Consider the following 20,535-nt stretch of genomic DNA (forward strand, 5'->3'; position numbering starts at 1 on the left):
AGTTTAGACTCACCAGACACTGGAAATTAGAAGTCACTTAATAAATATTGAATTATATATTTAACCAGTGAATGTCAATCACCAATTATGTGTCTCTTGTTAATACACTATATATATACCACTTTTTTTCCCCTTTGGCTTATGATTCTGATTATATATTCATACGATAAACTTAGTATCTCCAGGGGAATGTCTTACCTCAATTCAAGAACACGAACTAAAGCATAATGTGCTATGGCAAATTCATGCATATCAGGACATATGAAGAAGATGCATGAGAAAAAAATACATATACACATTCATATTATTAGGGATATAATTATATGTATTATATTATATTCATATTATGAATTAGGAAATTTATTTAATGGCAATGCTTTTAAGTCTTGATCAGAGGAGTAAAACTGTGGAAGCAATTACTGCTGAGCTGTAGAGGTAAATGTAACCTATTAACTTGATTTGGGACAAACAGTAGAGTTAAATGGGGTCATTACTAGAACAAAATACCATTTGTGGGAAAACAAAGTAACAGCTGACCTTAGAGACAAACTACAGATTGAGGTCTCTAACTGTCTTGCCACTGAACTATCAAAATCTCAGGAACCAATATGATAGCTCTGATTTCCCTGTCCAACAATCAGCAATGTATTTTAGTCATGCAAAGAAATTCAGCAAGGCAACATATCTTTAGGCATGCAAGTGATATCAACAGTGCTTTGAGCGGGGTTAAATATCATATCTGGTTCATTGTGCCAAAGGGACAATTTTACCACTATGCATTTTTAACTTTATTTTTATGTTTTGCTCAGTCAATGCCTGAAAATGAATTATTTATGAAAATTACAAATACTCAAATATGCTAATTTTACAAGGGGCTAGAATCTAAACAAAATCTACACGTATTCCAGCAGCTGAATCAACACTTCTATATCAAAAAATTATAGATAACATTCTTTGAAAATAGATTTTAGTTATTACAAATCTAAAAATAAAGACCATTTGCTTTCATAGACAAAGTTATCTCTTATTCAATAATTTATATCTTATGCTTCCTAGTAGCTTATTGTGCTTCTGTGTAAAGGTGTGTAGGCAGCATGGAAAGCATGTTACCGTCTCTAATATTAATATTATCCCTAATATCTCCTTAATTGCTCTAGTTTCAAATATTTAATCACATTCTATAAACACCAATTTAACTGGGGCAAGCAATTATAACTTTAAGTCAATTGATAAATACATAGCATCTGGGAATGCTTAGAAAGATTAGAAGAAATAAAATTAACTAATCTACTATTTCAAACCATATGGATAAATGAGTCTTAGTGATAAATGAATGATATTGCATACGAAACACAGAAAAACATCCCAATCAGAGTGACAGGGAAAAATCTTGGATTTTGAGAAGATATCTCAGTAATGTATGAGATTAAATCATAATTAAGGTGGAACTAAGGAATAGCAAGGGGTTGGTAGCACATTCTCTTGTTGGTAATATCTGTCCTACACAGCAAATCTTCCAGGTCTGTTTCTGTATGCAAGGAGAAGTCATTTTGAGATCTTAGCTACATTTGAATAACAAATCAATGAATATATCTATGAATATTTGCCTACTTTAAAAGTTTAAATAAGTTACTATTAAAGAGTCTAAATAAAGCAGCATTTACATCTTTTCAGAAACTTTACAGGGAAATTTTATTTTCATTTTTCCTTTTCGACCAGTTGTTTATCATACACCTTTTTCATTGTAATTTTCCATAAATATATATGGACAAACTTGACATATTAGATACTAGTAAAAGCCTGGAATAGAAGTTAATGAGCAAATATGCATTTAAATACAATGTAATGCAGTGCATAAGTGTTTTACAGGATTAGTACACATTATAAAGAAATAATTTTTGTTAGGTCAAAAAAAACAATTTGGCATCTGGAAAGAGAATGTTATCATTCACCTAGATTTCTTTGGAACATGAATAGCACCTCTAGCTAATAAATGATTGTCAAAAAAAAAACCATCTAGCCAATATATTCAAGTAAAAACAGTACAGTATTGCAAAATACAAAAAGGAAGAAAAATATTGTTAGTCGGCAACAATGGCTACTGCACATTCAATTATTGCATAGCAATACCAATTTCTGTTGGTAGACTGCAGATATGGTGAAATTTCCAAGGAGACGATAAGTGGAAAATGCACCTACGACACACTTCAGGAAGGGTATTCATGTAAGTGCTTTATGTACCACTATGAAAAAAATCCCTCAATAACTTTAAGGTAAAACTTTTAAAGAGTCAGAGACAAATGTTGACTTTTCACTGGCTTGCCTATTTGCAGACAAAATAAAAACCCCAGGACTTGGAAAAGGTATGAAAAGTTCTCAGTTTAGAGTTCAGAGTTTCCATAATATAGAGAGTTTCCATAATATAAAGAGTTCCCATAATAATTTAACAGGAATACTGTTTACAGGGTCTTGAGCATCCTCATTCTCCACATTTTTTTGCAAGAATATCATGTCCCTCAATACCACTCATGATCTTGTCGAATATACATACTACACTAGATGAAAACCCAATCTACATATTGCAGTCTGTTCAGAGATCATCTAGTTAACACTTCCACAGCAAAAACAATGCACCAACACCTCCACCAACAATGTAGGTTTTACAGTCTAACAACAATGAAAATTCTCAGCAATCTTAGGCCATTTTGATCTGAGTAATGATTGAAATACCAGTGTTATGTAATATTGTTCTTTTCTGAATGAATTTTTAATATAAATAAAACCAGTAGAAACTGAAAAATAATAAAATATACTCTTGTAGAAATTTTTTAATCTTTTCTGTCATTTGCTGAAGTAATTTATCTGCTTACAAATATGCTTCATTTATCAGGCACAGTATGCAACTTACTCTAAGACATTATATATATTTTATATATACATAAATATATATAATATATATAAATTAGAGTTTGATATATAGGGGAATACATATATATACAAACATATATGCATGTATATTCCCTTATATATAAATATAAATATACATTCCCAAAAGACAAACCATTTTCCCTGGAAAGAACAAAAATGAAGATTATAAACTGCTGAAGGAAGGCTTGAAAGGAAACAGATGATTTCCTTTGAGGTTAAACAGATTTGTTCAGATATTTATTTCAATATATCCTCTACATATTATAATTTACATTCAGAGTTTGTGTTTGACTTTTTTATTTACATAGGCTATTAAAACAATACATATTGTGCGTTAATTTAGGGACTGATTCATTAGGAATATTATACAGTCATAGCTAAATTTGCCAGCTGCAACAAATCCTGCATTTGCTGTGTTACATTTGATGCTCCTGAGACTTGATATGGAGAAAATAAGGCTGGAGCCTCCACTGAAGCCAAATCACCTCCAATGTTTGATAAAGCTCTTTGACTTTGAAAGGGGTTTTTTATGTTGGCTTCAGTGGACTTTGTACTAGGTCCTAGAAGGCAGAATGGTTTGCAGACTAAAAAAAATATCTTTGAATAAACAATCATCTCTGGTTTTGTAAAGAGCATATGAAGAACAATCATTATTTCCAACATTTTGCGACTATCTGCCTCAAATGCCCCACAAAAATGCAAAGCAAGCTAAAATTATATATTATTTCTAAACTAAAGATTTTTTTTTTCCAGGGATGCAAAACACAAAATCTTCAGCAGTATTTTTTTTTTTAAATCACATATATTAACTATGATATATTTCCATTAATCTACTTCCACTAACTTGGAAAGAAAACAAACAAAAAAAAAGAGGAGGGCCAGCATCTCACAGAAAGGGCATTAGAGTCTGGATATCTAAATGATACATTGAGTTTTTATGCCAATTCAGTGACGTAAAAGTTACACCAGTATGAGTTAAATCTTTATATTTAATAAAACTATGCCAATTGAAAGAAGAATTTGGTCATAAATATGCATTGTCTTAAGAACTGTAGGTAGATTCAAAATATTTGGGAGACTTTCTAATAGTCAGTACAGGTTTTATCATGATACTTTTTGTTAACTGTATTCTTCTAAGGTCATGAAAGTCTCCAAACTTCAGTTGAGAGGTAGATGATGAGAAAGATTTGAACTGCAGAACAACAACATGTAAATTATGTTGAAATTACATCGCAATGCTTATCCAAATTGTGATCAAAAAGGTGATAACACATGCAGTTTCTACATATATATGCACAAATATCAGAAAAGCACCCACCCCCCAAAAAATCCACAGAGCCTTGTTAAAACTGATGTCACCTCAGAAAATAATTGTTTAAAAGTTCCCTTTATATTCCTCTCTATGAGTAGAAAAATAGTAATTTATAGAGAAACTAACAAAAATTGCCTAGATTCAGTTTTGTTATAGGCAAAAATAGTCAGCATCAGTTAAAGCATGTTTGTCTATAGAAGTGGTCACCGGCTTTGTTTAGTGGAATTCTGATGGCCCTAAATCTGGCTACATGTAGTACCTGCTGCTTATTATGTATCTGAATAACATCTCCCCACTAATATTCACAACCATTCAGAACTGAAATTAACAACTAAAAATGTTGGTTAGGCATTTGAGAAAAAAGAATGACATGAGAGCATTTAAGAAAAGTCACTACCTGCCAATGCCAAACTCTTTGTGTTCCATCAAAATGGAGAACAGGGTGGCAGGGTGGAAGTGGGGAACCTTCTAGAGCAACAAGAGTAGTCCGGAAGGAATAACTATGTACACACTGCCAAATGTTTTTTTTTTAAGCACATGGGATGCTGATATGTAAACAAAAACATTACAATTCATGTGAATTTTGAATCATGATGTCAGTGAAATTGCAACCATTCACTTCAGCAGTAAGTAAAAGTTGAACTTCCTCTCATAAGGACAGCATCATTAAAAAAGAACTATTTGAAGATAAAATAAGACCTTCCCTAACTCTGTCAAAACAGTTAACAAATCACACTCCTAAAATAAAAAGATTGCAGTCTGACTACCTGTGCTACAGGATTTCATATAAAACGTTGCTTTTTCTGACTTATTGGAAATATAGAACTGACAATGTATGCAATCACAGCTCAATGATAAGAAGTGGGAGAGGTGAACTTTTGATTTGTTCCTGAAAAGTACTGATAATTATTGGTTAGAATTCCTTCTCTGGAGTTGGAAATACAGAAGAACCTTCCAACTATTAGCAAGATGATGACAAAAAGCCCTAAAACTGCTTGAAATTTAACTTTGATGTTAAATAGGAAAAATATTACCGATGTTATCACCTTTCCTACTAATTTTTACATTTTGGTATTTTTCTTGATTGATGAAATAAGAGCAAGATGATAATTAGGCACAGTGATATTCTGGCAGAGAAAGAAGATGAAGTATACGAGAGTATATATGAGATTAAGAGAAATTAAGTATTTGCTACTACTAACTGCCAGAGACTTCAGACTCCATAGTGCATAACAGATGCATCTAGTATGTGATGAAGTTTAAGGGCATATTTCTTGACTGTAGACCAGGGCTACCTCTTAGTTCTAACCCTGCTGTGGTACAGACTAGGGACGAGGTAATTAGGAGAAGCCAGGGAGATGTAAGGAGATAGTATACTCATACACCCAGGTCTTCTCCTGGAAGAAGAAATATAATGATGAAATTATTTGCAGTACAAATTACAGCTCATTGCAAGGAAGAGTGACATTCAGGGATTTGAAAGCAAGTTATACTCATTTTGCCACTTTGCTGCTCAGTGTAGAATTGATTCAAGGCAATTTATTATTACTTTTAGGAATAAGAGCTACATAAACAAGACAATTCCCCCTTTAGGACCTGTTATTTGGAAGACACAGTTTTTTTAATTCCAGGCAGTTTTTGCATAGATATGGTTTAAATTTTCTTCATTCATCTCTGGATTTTGACTTCCTTAATACTCAGAAATATCAAGGGTATCCTGATTTTTTTTATTTTGTTGCTAGTATTATCAAGAAAAGTAATGAAAGAAGTCTAAGGAAATGTTTCACTTGAATCAGTTCATATTTTATAGTGCTCCGGCTGCCTGCTGGCAACCCCATGGGATTAAAAATTACACATCGGTGAGTGGTGGTTAAGCAGCATTTTCTATTTTTTTTTAATATAATTGACAAAAGAGGAAAGAATAGTAGGTCTGCAGAGGGTTGTATTTATATAAATTTTTATTTTGTCTGCGATATTAATATAGTTTTTGTTACTGGTGGTCAGGTGTGTCTATGGCTCAAGGAAACTTGTTTTTCCCTTGTTTCCAATGCCATGTTGTATTGCATTCTGTGATCCAGCATACAACATCTAAGTTGCCTTCATGTTTCCTGGGAGCCTTTTTGTATCTTTCCTGAGTCTTTTATTTACTCAACAGCAACTTTTGACAGATTTAAGTCAAACCTTGGCACTTGTCTTCTACTCTATATTCTTAATCATGCTGGTTTTTGCAAAGAGATAATAAGCACCTAGAATTTTGCCTCAGTCGTTTTGATTCAGACTCTATAATTCATCTCTTTTCAAATAATCTCTGCCTTTCTACCACTTGCTGTCAAGAGCAGATGTTCCCGATGACTCCTCTTTAGCTAAAATTTCAGTTCATCTTTTAAAATCCAGTATTTATAACTGAAATTCCTGACTCTATGAAAGCTTTATGTGTGTGAAACTCCTCATCACTTTCTGGATCGGAGCACATCGGGCTTTCACAGATCCTGGAATTCACCCTGTATGTTTGTATAGCCAAAAACAGAGAAACTGTTTTACCTAATGGGGTTCTGGCAGGGCTATGGTTCTGAAGGAGGTGCTCTGTATTTATTTCTTCTCTGAAGTTGGAGGCTGAGACAGTAACTAATTTTACTGGGACTAAGCAATTCTCCTTTACAGAGTTGACTGCTCAGATCTGAGCATGAAACCCATTATTTCTCCCAAAACTCTGAAATGCACATATTTTGTTGCTGATGTGCCTATAAAACTACAGGACTTTTAAGTGTCTGTTTTTCCTGCATACAATTAGGCAAAAAGTAGGTATTAATTTCTGCAACATGCTGTCAGTAGATTCATTATGATTTTCCCCCAAAACTCTGCTGACATAATGAAAAAAATCAGCATTACTGTGGAAGGTCATGGCATATAAGATGATAATCCAGCAAAACAGAAGCAAGCACTACCAAAATTTTTAAAATAATGAAAATAATAACATTATACACTACTGTTAAGGCATGGCTTTCTTGAAAGCATTCATGTACCTGCTAGATTTTATCTTTTTTTTTAATACTGGCACTTAAAAATGTGCTTAACACAACTAGCTGTCTGTCCGATATATTTGCAACTTTAAGATTTAAAAGAGAGCTAAAATGAATTATATTCTTTTCCCTGAATTGAACGTATGTATATCCTGCATGAACAGTACATAAATGTTTTATGAATCAGACCCTTAATTTTCACAACTTCTGAGGCATTCAAATGCATCTCTCCAAAACAAATAGCACCTTTTCTCACCTACAAATAGAACAGAAATACTTAATAACTTCAGAAGCTTGCACTTTTAGCTTTCAAGTGCAATGCTGAATAGTAAATTGTAAAGTAAAATTGTAGTCTTACGATTTCTTTCGCCCAAAGGAAGAGGAACAATTGTGTACATTTTAATCTATATGAGTGTCTGTGTGAAACTGTAGACACAAGGCCAAATATCCTGCAGAAAAATAATATGTCAATACAAAGCTTTCAGACCGGCACTGTCAACGTGCCTTGCAGCATTTTTGGTTGAACTGGAATTATGAAAATGAAGTAGCTTTTCACTAAGTACATGGGACAGGGAGGTGAGAACTGGTATGGAGTTATCGGTCTGCAAAGACCTAAAGTTAGACCTTAACTCTCCTCTCAGAGGACCACCAAACAACCAATGACTTGCCAATAAACCCAAGCATCTACTTTGAAGTCTTTATGTGGAACTGATTCAGGCTACAAAAGCCAAGGGCAAATATCCTCTTAACATCGGTGGATTCAGAATTCAGACCCTTTACAAGGCTTCACAGTCCAACCCAGTGCCTTCAGCCCAAAAGGAACACAAAGATGAACAAACTAATTGCCACTCTACTTAGCGTTCTAAATCTTGGTTTTAAATCCTTTCATGAACAGGCAGATTTTAGTTTAGTTTGAGTCAGTGAGGTCTGAATGTACTTTGTGTTCAAATGTATATGTTGAAACACAATGCAGTCAGCTATCACAGGAGGAAACAATTTCTGGAATATATTTCAATTCATCTGTTCATTACATTTTAGAGATGGTGCCCACCAACTGTTATCTTCCAGCCTTAATTTTTACATTCGTAGTATAATTGTTTATACAGACATAATGCATCTTTTTGATCTAGTGAGCATACAAAAAAGTTTCAATGTGCTTCACTCAGGTGCTCTGTCTCTTTTGAAATAAATCTTTGAGCTTATGTTGCTTTTAGTATTAGTAGTAAGTACAGTTTGGGCAGATTATTTCAGCAGACTTTAACAATACTCTAAAGATGAACACAAAGTATCTTCCTGAGTAAGAGATACTTTTGTACTAGGTATACTTTTGAAACTAAACTATATATCATTGGAAGGCTTTATTGTCTGCTTTACCTGACTCCTAATTATCCAGAGTCATAGTTTGATGGCTTCATTTGTACAGAGTCGCTACCTCTGTAATCTCAATTTTTTATCACTGAAATAAATAAACTGTAGATAGTAATTTAACTTAGAGTCTTGCCGTGGGGCAAAAAAATCTGTTCCCATCTAATATTGTGACTGATCATTATTACCACAAAACCTGGACTGTCCCCTGGAGACATTTTTCTAATGAAAGTCATAAATGTTGCCTTCTGAGCTATATTGCAGATTAAATATTGGTTTCTCTTTCTGAAGGATCTTCAAGAGCTTTATCATCTCTGTTGGCAGCATCTTCATTCTCATTGTTTGTTAATGGCTCTGCCTCCTTCAAGTCAGTGTTCTTTTGTGCTTTCTGCTTCTCATCCTCTAGCTTCTTTTCTTTTGCCAGAAGTCTGTAGTTAATGGCATTGCCAATGAACAACCAGATACTGGACACAACCACAATCACTCCGCAGACAAAATACATGTACTGATATTCACCAGTAACGTCCACTAACCAACCTGGAATACAAAGACAAGAAGAGAGAAAAAAAATTCTTAAGAATAGAATACCTAATACATTCCAGAAATTTCTAATGGAGAAATATCTATATATTGCCTGGTTTTGAAGTTGGAGCAGAAAAGCATTTTGAAAATGTTCAAATCGTTTAACATATACAGTGGAACTCTAACAAAACCCGTATTAGTCAAGCTAGCAATTGTCATTGGAATCACTGATGATAAAATATTGAAGAACTAAGTAAGTAAAGCTTAATGAATAATGACAGACAGTTTTTTAGTTCTTTCATTTTCATTCTTTTATTGCCCTATTATTTTATTCATCTCCTAATTTTATTTCCTATTGTTTTGGAGTGACTGACGCTCACGGAGGCTGCATACAGACAATAGGATGAAGACGTATGCACCTTTTTAGGCTGCTGTCACCGTGCATCAGCTGCATGCTTTTAATTTTTACTTTGCTTTTACTGATGAGAGAGATAGAAAGGCTTGTGCCTTCAGCTATCATGCTCAACTGCAGCCTGTACCTAAAAATTACATCCACACCTCTGAGATTAATTTGGTTGTGACAAGGAAAGTAAAATATAACTGCTCTTCCACTTTATAAGCCATTCTTCCTAAATTTTCCCAACTCCCAAATCAACATTTGTAGTACTCAAGAATTTAGCTCTGAAAGCTGCTACATTGCTATTGAAATTCACAGGATAACCTGCATGCTTCAATTTAGTATGTATTTAGATGCTTTTACTGGGTTGAAGCCATAATTCCACCCTATTCACCTGATACACATTCACAAGCCATCATATTATTTTAGTCTTTTCTTTATTTCACAAGCATAGTATTAGGAAAATCTCAAACAGCACTACTAGTGCATAATTCACCTATTAGTGTAAATAGTACAATTTACTATTTTTATTGGATGACCACTCCCCTACAACTGATGATTAAAAATAAAATTCTGCATTCACATTTCTTCAGCATAAAATTTTAAAGGGTATGAACTAGTCAAAGCTGGAATTTAGCTTTTCAGTGTGTTCATCTCCCTTGTTGTCTCTATTTAATGAGATAAATCAATTATTCATATTTATAGCTCAAATACCTGCTTTTCAAAACTCCTTCAAAGATAATATACTGAAATATAAACAGTTGCATGTGCTATTGCTCCATAAATATTAGATTTAATATCTTTAAAGTTAATATCGATTTCAGAACCCAACTGAAAAGGCTGGACTGCAGCAGTCATAGGCTCAGTCCCCCCACTAGGTGGCATAGGAAGAGTCTCTGTGAGAATATATTTTGTCCTACCACTACCAAAATGAGTTTGTGTGTTAAAAGATGAGGAAAATATGGAATATCATGTGGAGTATTAAATATTTACTTGTACAAATATTATTGTACTGCAGTGAGTGGAATTGTTTGGGCATATTTAAAATTTCACTCAACAATGCCGTTTTCATTCAAGTAGCATTATAGATGGTTTTTGGCACATATAATCTTGCTGACTTTTATGGCTCCATTTATGTTGGTATATTGTATGTTCACAAGGCTGCTAATCTTGGTGTCTTTATATTTTTACACTGTTGGGCTTACACTGCAACACACGCATATATAATGGATACTTTTTAATAACATTTCAGAGTTTTTTCTATTATATCATCAGAAACCTTAAGATTATAAAACTTAGTAAAAGCATCGCTAAATAGTAACTAAAAAGCTAGCAATCAGAAATAGGATTCTTCATCATTTTTAGTGCTAGAAGCCCCAGAGTGACAAATATAGTCACAGCTATATACCTTTAAACTACCCTTACACTCAAAAGACAGAAGCTGGCAACATTAACATCTTTTAGTCAATGCAGAATGATTCACACTCTAAATTACTTTACACATACTTCTTTGCTATAGAAACAGGCTAAAGTGCTGGCTGAGAGTGAGGCTGCAGTGTGAAATCACGCCAGGGTGCAACGCTCCACAGCACTGCTCTGGAATCCCACCAGGAATGAGCCCTGCCAAGGCTGCTGACCATGTCCCTGTCCTCTCTGGCACCTCCCTACTGACTTTTTCTCTCTAGAAATGCCATTCCTCTCTGTTTAGGCAAACTGAAGTTGATATTTAAAATTTACACGGATGTTCCTTCAGATGCACTTAGGTTACATGAACTTTAAGTCACTGAGAGATCTTCACAAAAACCGACCACCGGATCCAACAAATTCAAGAAAACATGAACTCTATTAGGAAAGAGCAAAGTGGAGCTGAATACATGTAAATCAAGGCTGCAAAGTTAACACTCCATGCTATCAGGAAAACCTAGATTTATCACGTGGATTTATGGGCCAGTAGAGATATGCTCACATGCACACAATGTACGCCTTTAGATTCTCATGTGCATCTGCAGCTATAAAGTGCAAAGATAATTGATGCAGTTCACTGATGTTACATTACAGTCCTAGTCACACATCACACATCATATAACATTAAGAATAATGTTTATATTAATTCAATACTAAATGGCAAAATTATGCTGTAATGTCTGAAAAAAAAAAATGGAATAAAAGAGATTCTTACCTCCTAGAGGAGGGCCTATGAGCACAGGGCAACATTCCACAATGGTGACAAGTCCAACCGCACTAGAAAACCTGGCAGCCCCAACGAGGTCCATCAATGTCTCAAAAAGAACACTGCTAACCATTCCAAATGCAAACCCAAAAAATACAGCATATATCACCAGGCCTGTGTAATTTGTTGCCAGAGGGCATAAAATATGACAGACGCCGTTGTAGAAGACAGCAAAACTAAAAAAGTACTGAATTTTTGGCCGGATAAACTTGGAGTTTGCTACAAGTCCCATTGAAGGCCTAGCAAACATGTCTACAAAGGCTAAGATAGATAGCAAAAAAGCAGCAGAATATTCATCAATTCCCTTGTGCTTGGCATAAGGAGCCAAGAATACTATTGGAGCGAAGAAACCGATAAACATAATGACATTTCCTGACAAATAGATCAGAAACCCCCTGTGTTTGAAGAGGGACAGATCTAGATATTTATTTATAGTTTGCCAAAAAGACTTCTTGTTGTTTTTGTGCAAGGCAGAATCTCCTGTGCCTTTTTCAACATCTTTTTTCACAGGAGGGACTGTTCTCGGTCCAACAGGTCTCATAAGTGACCCAGCCACACAGCAGTTCAAAAGAAGTCCTCCCAGAATGAGAAAGCTTCCTTTCCAGCCAAATGCATTAAAAAGGAATTGATTGAGAGGTGCCAAAGTGCTCAGAAAAACTGGACTTCCAGCCATGGCCAATCCATTAGCAATGGGACGCTTCTTATAGAAATACTTCCCAATCATGGTCAAGGCAGGCTGTAGGTTGAACGCTAACCCCAGACCTAAACAAACATAAAAGACAACATTATTGAAGATCATGCACTAAAAACCATATCAGAGCTCTTTTAGGCTATTTTTAAAATGACCGGTATCTTAATCCAGTGATCCCCAATGGAGACAGAAACCAGCTAGCTTCAGAAAACAAAATACAGCTTCATTGCTGTCCATGTGTGTTCAAGCCAAGACTGTCATGGTGGCATTCTGCCATTTCCCCTGTAGCACTGCAATAAAAGCCAGAACTCCTTGTTGTGTTTCAGCAATGACAGAGATGGGGGAATCACAGAGGAATGATGGTATCATCATCTTGACTCACCAGTTTCGTATTTACTAAGCTATAATGCAATTCTCTCTTGGCTCATTTCACAAAAGTTATTAAAAGTCACCTCAGTTACAATGAACACAAGATGTGTTTAGATGCATTACTTATTTCCAACCTTATTTAAAATCAAACTTGTGTACAAAAGTGGAGTTTAAAATGGCTGATTATTTTGGAGCATTCAGCTCCACTTCCTTAAGGTATGGAAGTCACTACTAAAGGTGAAAGAGTTATGGAGACATGCATGGGAATAGACCACCCATACACATCATCCGACAGTATAAACTGAACCTCTAGGCCCTCTCTCTGTATTGAGACGTCTGGGCAAGAAGGTTTAAGTACCTATGTTTCTTATGAGTGCCACAGGAGAGAAGTTTTCGTCTCTGATTAGTTTACTCCTGGACCTTGACTTCACTCTTTCAGTGAGGCCCAGGTTTAGAATATAAAAAATTAGAGCATCAAGAAATAATCACCAAAAATAGAACAACTCCGTTAGTCCCAACATAAAAATGAACTTAAATGTAGGAACAAGTATTATCTCATTCATTTGCTACCTATCAATATTTCAGCTCAATTGCCTTCCTTATCTAGAAGAGGCAGTTTAAAAAAAACTCACAACTTTTGCCAAGGACGTTATTTGATTTACTGCCTTTATGATCACTTTAGTTCATTGTCTTAGGCAATATCCAGACCTTTGATGATATAGGAATAATTTCATTGGGGAATTGGCCCTGGGGAATTTTAAACAGAAACCTATTGAACTGAAAGTTTTCATATCTCTGTGAGTATATGTATGTACACACCTACAGAAAGCTGGTACTAGCTTTCACATTTTTACTAGAATTCTGGTAACCTCTGCCACCTCCTTCGAAGTGCAACATGATTGAAAGCCAGAAGAATGAACATGAAATGCTACACAAATGACTGTAATAAGTGCTGTCATGAACCAATCAATTTTTATACCATAATTACAGTGCAGTGTGGAACAGTACATACATACAGCATTTATCGAATAAAATCATCAGTTGTTCCTGAAATGTCCTAAGAAATAATTTAACATCATACCAGCTAATTTAAAGGATTAGATAGTTCAGGTACCTGAAATTAACTGAGCTTGCTACCTTCTTGGTTTGCACTTGTACAATGCCTTGCACAGTCGGTTCTTAATCAGTAAGGATCATTGGTAGAACAGTATTAGAAATATGATAACCTATGATAATATGATGTGATGTGAGATATGATATGATATGATATGATATGATATGATATGATGTGATGTGATGTGATGTGATGTCACGTAACGTAACGTAACGTAATGTAACATAACGTAACATAACGTAACAATTCCCTTTAAATAGGACTCTTACCTCCTACGACACCAATACATATATAGAGCTCCAGGACACTGTTGCAGAAAGAGGAAGCAATCATACCAAATGAACACAGGATGCCTCCTGCTATCATCACAGGCCGGCTGCCATACTTATTCACCAGAATGCTGCTTATGGGACCTGTTGGTAGAAAGAAAATAAACTAACAGGAAAGAGGTAACTCCATCATACATGTCTTTGTGTTTAGGATATGTTGGAATGCCTTATTCTCCCATCACAGAAAATGTCTAGCCATTTCTGTACCGATTTGTCTTAAAAACACACTCTGCAAGTTTGCAGACACATGAGCCTGGATGAGGATATATTGCCTCCATGACAATATAAATATTGATTAGTCATGGAGATGGATCAAAAGATTAAAGACATCGGACCAGCAAGAAGGATTGTTACAGTTCACAAGCAATCAATACTGAGATCGGTCAATGGAAGTTCTGAAAGTGCAAGGACTGAAGAATTTCAAGTATGAGACAGATATCAAAACTCCACAGAGCAGGAGGAAAATCCAAGCAAGCAAATTGATAACTGATTTTAATATCGTAACGTGTCCTTCACCCCTACTTAAAACTACACACAGACTTAAAAAAAATTGTCAAATCAGAATATAGAACTCTGGCCCCGAGGCTCATTTTCCCTTACCTCTTCCAGAAAGGAGTGTTAATGGGAAGTAAGATGTCTATAGGTTGTCTGAGAAAATCTAAGATGTGGTTTAGCATAAAGACCTATAAACTTTGAAAATATCACTACAGGTCCATTTTTCAGTTTCAACTGCAGTTCAGTTTATGGTGTAATTACATCCATACTAAACAAATAGCTAGTGTGCAATTTAGCATGACATGCATTATATGGTTTTTAAACGACCATGACTAGAATAGATGGTGTGCTACATATCAAGATTAAGAGGTTGTCAAAGCTCTTTAGGTAAACCTGCATACCATCTGATTGCACTATATTTGGCCTAAACCATTACGAATAGTCTTGCTTTTGCAATAACTAATCTTATCCAATTCAAAATTAAAAAAAAACTATAATAAAAAGCAATAAATTTCAAACTGAAGATAAAGCAGACACCTGGCATAAAATAGAATGCCAAGCTCTGCATCTGATTTCACTGCACATCATTCACTGTACTAGTAATAGTTTTAAGTCTCTTTATAAATATCTAAAGGAATAAATGCCAGAAAGTCCATGATTTAAAAAAGCCAAATCTAACCAAACTTAAAAGTATATTTTCATTGCTACAGTGTTATTTTAGACTCCATTGTTTGAATTACCTTAAATGCATTAAAATGTTATGGATGTACTGTAAATTTTAGTTACTACTTGCTTATCAACAACAAAAACCTTAAGCATATGCCAGACAATCAATATTTAGCTTACTTCCTTACGGAAATAAGCTTTTTACAATAATGTTGCCCAGAGCATGTCCATCTTTTGCAGCAGCTCGTGGATTCAGAGATCAGTTTTAAATTAACTTGATTGAAAAGCAAAGATTTGAGTGATGTTTAGATCTTATGGTTTGTATATTCATTGAATTGCTTGGGTCACAAGGAATCTTAGGTGGTATCTGTTGAAAGAAGGTGGTCCCTGTTCAGGCAGCACAGACACTGTCCAACACACTCAGCTTTCCACCAGTAAAAGTAACCTTTCTTGCCCAGGCAGCTCTACTGTTCAAGACAGCGGATGAAGATGTTTTACTTGGAAGGTAAAGGATGCTCAGACTGAAGGTATTAGGATTGATCTTATAGACACATAAACATAGGAGACCAAGCTCTGCTGCTCGCTGAACTGCAGTTTAAGTATAATCATATATTGAAACCAACAGACTCGAAAATCCACAGCATGGAGTGGCTCATCAAATACAGCGTAGCCCGGAGATTTATTTAAAAAACTCTAAATCACATATGAAGCACTAAAACATTTCACTGACAGCTTTTATTATGAGATACTTAATGCTTCTTTATTTCCATTTGGGGGCAACCACTGAGCAGAACAGTGACAAGGTGGAGTTTCTCCTTTGAGGTCATATGGAAAAAGTAGTGAAACATGAAGGACGGACAAATTATGCTCCAAATCCTTCCAAATATATCATGCTTACTTCTCCTGTCTTAATAAACTTGTGCTATCACAGCTATGAAGATGCATAACTGTAATCACAGTGGTCTTTTTATTTATAGAGTTATGTTTGGAGTAGAAGTTTGGCTCATGTTTGATTTAGAAAGTAAGTCCTTTTGAAATACGTGAACAATACAAACATTTCCTCTGGGTCAAAGTGACCCTTTTTAACTTGAATTCTTTGTTTAACTCAAAGTAGAAAGTTTCAGTCCTATATCAATTAATATTTATAGTTTTTCAAAATAAATTAAACACAATTTTCTCAAAAAAAAGTTTTAATTGTTATGATTGCTGAAAGCAGTAACAGTATTTCACTCCAAACATGTCAAAATAATGATTTTTAAATTTATTTTCAGTTTCTTTTTCTTGTGATAAGAAGGAAGTATTCACAACATTGTAAATGAAAATTTTATGTAGTTAACAGAATGTTAACATTCTGACCTCCCCCTGAATTTACTGCTGTTACAAATATTACCTTGCTGTAGTCTTACCTAAAATGTTCCTCACCTGATCCTTAGAAAAAGATGTAGGAAAGAGGCATCATAGCAGGTAAATATTTGACTATATTATTTACAGATTTAGTAACTTCAGGCAGCACCTTGAATTCTACCCTTACATAAATACTTCAGTTATGATGTCGATAGCCCTCTTAACAGTCTGTTTCTTTTCTCATTAAACAAAGACTGCATGGAGAGACAGAAAAATAGGTGTGAGACCAGATCAAGTAAAACCACACATAGCAGACTATCAAGTGTTGGAAAGAGAGGAATGTAATTAAAAAAGATTGTTGTGCACTATTGCTATACGTTAGCACTTTAAATAAAACCATAAGTAAAAAGACAGCACTGCACAGCACTGACAAAGTTTTCCAATTATAATCAAGGAAAAAGACGACCTCTGCTGTAATATTCACCCCATAAGAGTATTTACTAGAATAATCATATTCTCTAATATTGTTCTATCAATCCATCCCTCCTTCTCCTATAGAACAGGAAAATGAACTAGGTTCTTGTTTGTTTATGAATGTGATGAAAAGGTTTGGTTTTAGTGTTTGGTTGGTTGGGTTTTTAGGGGGGTGTCCAGAAACTCTCAGTTTTGTAGTATAGTCCTTGAGAGAGATCATTCTACAAACAGTTCCTCATTAGAAACAAGAAAACTGGACCTCTTTGGATCTTAACTGTGGCATTTAGGCCAGGATAGTAAATTACAGATCAAAGCATGCAATGCTAGCTGCACCTACAAGATCTGTTGGGTAGAAGTCAAATATGGAAATATTAATTTAGGTAGAGAGCAGATGAAGACGTTAGAGGAAAGACAAAGCTGTCTGATGGATGTGAGCTCTGTAATTTCAAATTACCTAAATTTGGAATGTATTATGAATTTAAAATTCCTTTAAAAAAATTATTCCCTTTGAGATGTTTTCCTGAATTTAATGGTATATATTTACCATTACAGTTTCATTTAATTTGGGAGTTTTTTTGTTATTTTCCTGTATTTTGATTTAAAACTAGTTCATGTGGGAAATATTAATTGTTCTATAAACTATAAAGTTAATTTAAGCTTACTTCTTTAGTTATCTCGGAATCCTTCCAATCTAATAAGTAGTTTAAACATTTTCCTGTGACATCTGTGTATACCTCATTTTGGAGTCTCATAAAACGATGCATATTCATACCTTAACATATATGAATCTATATAAATCCCAGCTGTTTGCCTGCCATGATACATTTGATAGCCATACACAAATTTCATTTAACATCTAACAGCTTCTACAATTATTTAAGCAATGCTCACATACCAGCATGTGTGTATATTCCTTGCATATTTGTTCTTTTTAGCAGAAGGAAGATTAAGCTGTTTAAGTACTGTAACACTGCCAAAACGATGCTATATATTAATGCACGTTAATGCACTAAAGGACTGCTGTATTTCTGAGTCTATATTCCCAAAGCCTGAAGTAACTATTATAGCAGATGTTAAGCCAGGAAGCCCACAAGAATATTTACTCTGATCTGTCCCTTAGCACCTACAAAGCATCATCCACCAAAGACTATACATTACCTAAACCAAATTTAAGGCCATTATCATAATATGCTAACAATCTCCTGGCTGTATGTTTGGTTTATTCCTTTCTATTTGAAGCAAATGACCAGACTATGAGAAGGAATAAGGCAGCAACCATAACCAGTGCCACTAAACAACAGTTTCAAGAAGGGCTGTGCGGCAGGATACAAATTATTTGGAAGACAACAAAGGAAAATAGCAGCTTTTCACATTCTTCATTATTTGCCAAGGGAGAGATGGTAAAAGTAATTTCAGCTATGTGAGCAAAGACTGGATCATGCATGTGGGAGCTATTTATGATGTTTTATATGAAGCTTATAATAATGTGACACCTATGTCCAGCTTTGATGGCTCAGCAGAACATTCACTTGCACATCCATATTGTGCAAAATGTGAGGGCAAAGCTGCTTTTGCTGGTCTCCAGTGAATACCAGGACCTCTCAGTAGAAATATATTGCTTAAAAATGAGATTATTTCTTATAATAACAAAGGTAGCAATAATCCATATTTACCTCTCACTTCCAAGTTTAACTTTTCAATCACCATTCAAATATTCCTTCTTCTGCTAAGCCATACTTATGTAAATGAAAAGCAACAAAAAAGATTACACAAGTGAATAATAACTAGAACTAAGAAGCAGATGTTTGAAAAAATAATCACTTTTTTTCTCTTAAAAGATGCTTATTGTGCTAATATGGTTTAAAAATAAACACTAAGGTTTTTATTTAAATAAATGTACTGCTGCTATTTTTGTAGAAATGAATAGCAGGCTCAAACTATGAACTGTAAATTTAAAGTTCTTTCTCATATAGCTACATTCTCAGAGTTATACACACACACATATACACACATTTATCCATTTACTCACTTTTTCAGCCCTGAGAAAACATACACTTCAAAAAATGATCTGATTCTGGATACAACATAACAATTTTATATCTAGTATGTCTAAAACCAGATGACAATATTTCCATTTGAAAATACCTTGAGGTAATAGTACAGGCAGATCAGTTTTAAGGCCATGAAGTAGAATAAAGGAAGATTTATTTGGCATAAAATTTATATCTTGCTCAGCTTTCAGGTAGAATAACATTTAGAAATCTAAATGTATTAGGTACACTCCATTAATTTAAAAGAAGAAGAGAATTGAGGACACTAGAATTCCTGCTGTGTTTTGTCTTTCACATCAATTTTTTTTCTTACAAAAATGAAAAAAAAAATATATTTACTTTACACGGCTCTCCCATGAACAGACGCCACTTTCTGTGAGGTTTTCTGCAGCTTAAACGTACAACAACTAGTTAGAATGCACCTTTAGCAAGTTTGTGGATGACATTAAGCTGGGTGGAAGCGTGGATCTGCTGGAGGGTAGGGAGGCTCTGCAAAGGGATCTGAACAGGCTGGACCACTGGGCTGAGACCAATGGCATGAGGTTTAACAGGACCAAATGCTGGGTCCTGCACTTGGGGCATAACAACCCTATGCAGTGCTACAGACCAGGGGAAGAGTGGCTAGAAAGCTGCCTAGAGAAGGACCTGGGGGTGTTGGTTGAACATGAGCCAGTAGTGTGCCCAGGGGGCCAAGAAGGCCAATGGCATCTTGGCTTGTATCAGAAACGGTGTGACCAGCAGGTCCAGGGAAGTTATTCTCCCTCTGTACTTGGCACTGGTGAGACTGCACCTTGAGTACTGTGTTCAGTTCTGGGCCCCTTGCTCCAAGAAGGATGTTGAGGCTCTGGAGCGTGTCCAGAGAAGAGCAATGAAGCTGGTGAAGGGGCTGGAGAACAAGTCTTATGAGGAACCTGAGGGAACTGGTGTTGTTTAGCCTGGAGAGGAGGAGGCTGAGAGGAGACCTTATTGCTCTCCACAACTGCCTGAAAGGAGGTTGTGGAGAGGAGGGAGCTGGCCTCTTCTCCCAAGTGGCAGGGGACAGGACAAGGGGGAATGGCCTCAAGCTCTGCCAGGGAAAGTTGAGGCTGGACATAAGGAAAAAATTTTTCACTGGGCACTGGCAGAGGCTGCCCAGGGAGGTGGTGGAGTCACCATCCCTGGAGGTGTTTAAGGGATGGGTGGATGAGGTGCTGAGGGGCATGGTTTAGGGATTGTTAGGAATGGTTGG

The 20,535-nt window shown here is 35.3% G+C and overlaps 1 protein-coding gene across 5 annotated transcripts in view; it reads right to left on the reverse strand.

Annotated features, from left to right (window-relative positions):
- Positions 1-2,584: 2,584 nt before the first annotated feature.
- Positions 2,585-20,535, reverse strand: part of SLC16A7 (solute carrier family 16 member 7) — a 91,726-nt gene continuing 73,775 nt past the window's right edge. For all 5 annotated transcript variants that reach the window (XM_054056656.1, XM_054056639.1, XM_054056664.1 and 2 more), the window contains exons 3-5: positions 14,218-14,361; positions 11,724-12,536; positions 2,585-9,162 (exon numbers count right to left, since the gene is read on the reverse strand). In XM_054056656.1, the coding sequence (XP_053912631.1) occupies positions 8,891-9,162; positions 11,724-12,536; positions 14,218-14,361 (1,229 nt within the window). In that variant the 3' untranslated portion in view covers positions 2,585-8,890. The remainder of the gene's footprint in view (positions 9,163-11,723; positions 12,537-14,217; positions 14,362-20,535) is intronic.

The sequence above is a fragment of the Cuculus canorus genome, chromosome 1 (assembly GCF_017976375.1).
Source record: "Cuculus canorus isolate bCucCan1 chromosome 1, bCucCan1.pri, whole genome shotgun sequence".
Classification (NCBI taxonomy): domain Eukaryota; kingdom Metazoa; phylum Chordata; class Aves; order Cuculiformes; family Cuculidae; genus Cuculus; species Cuculus canorus.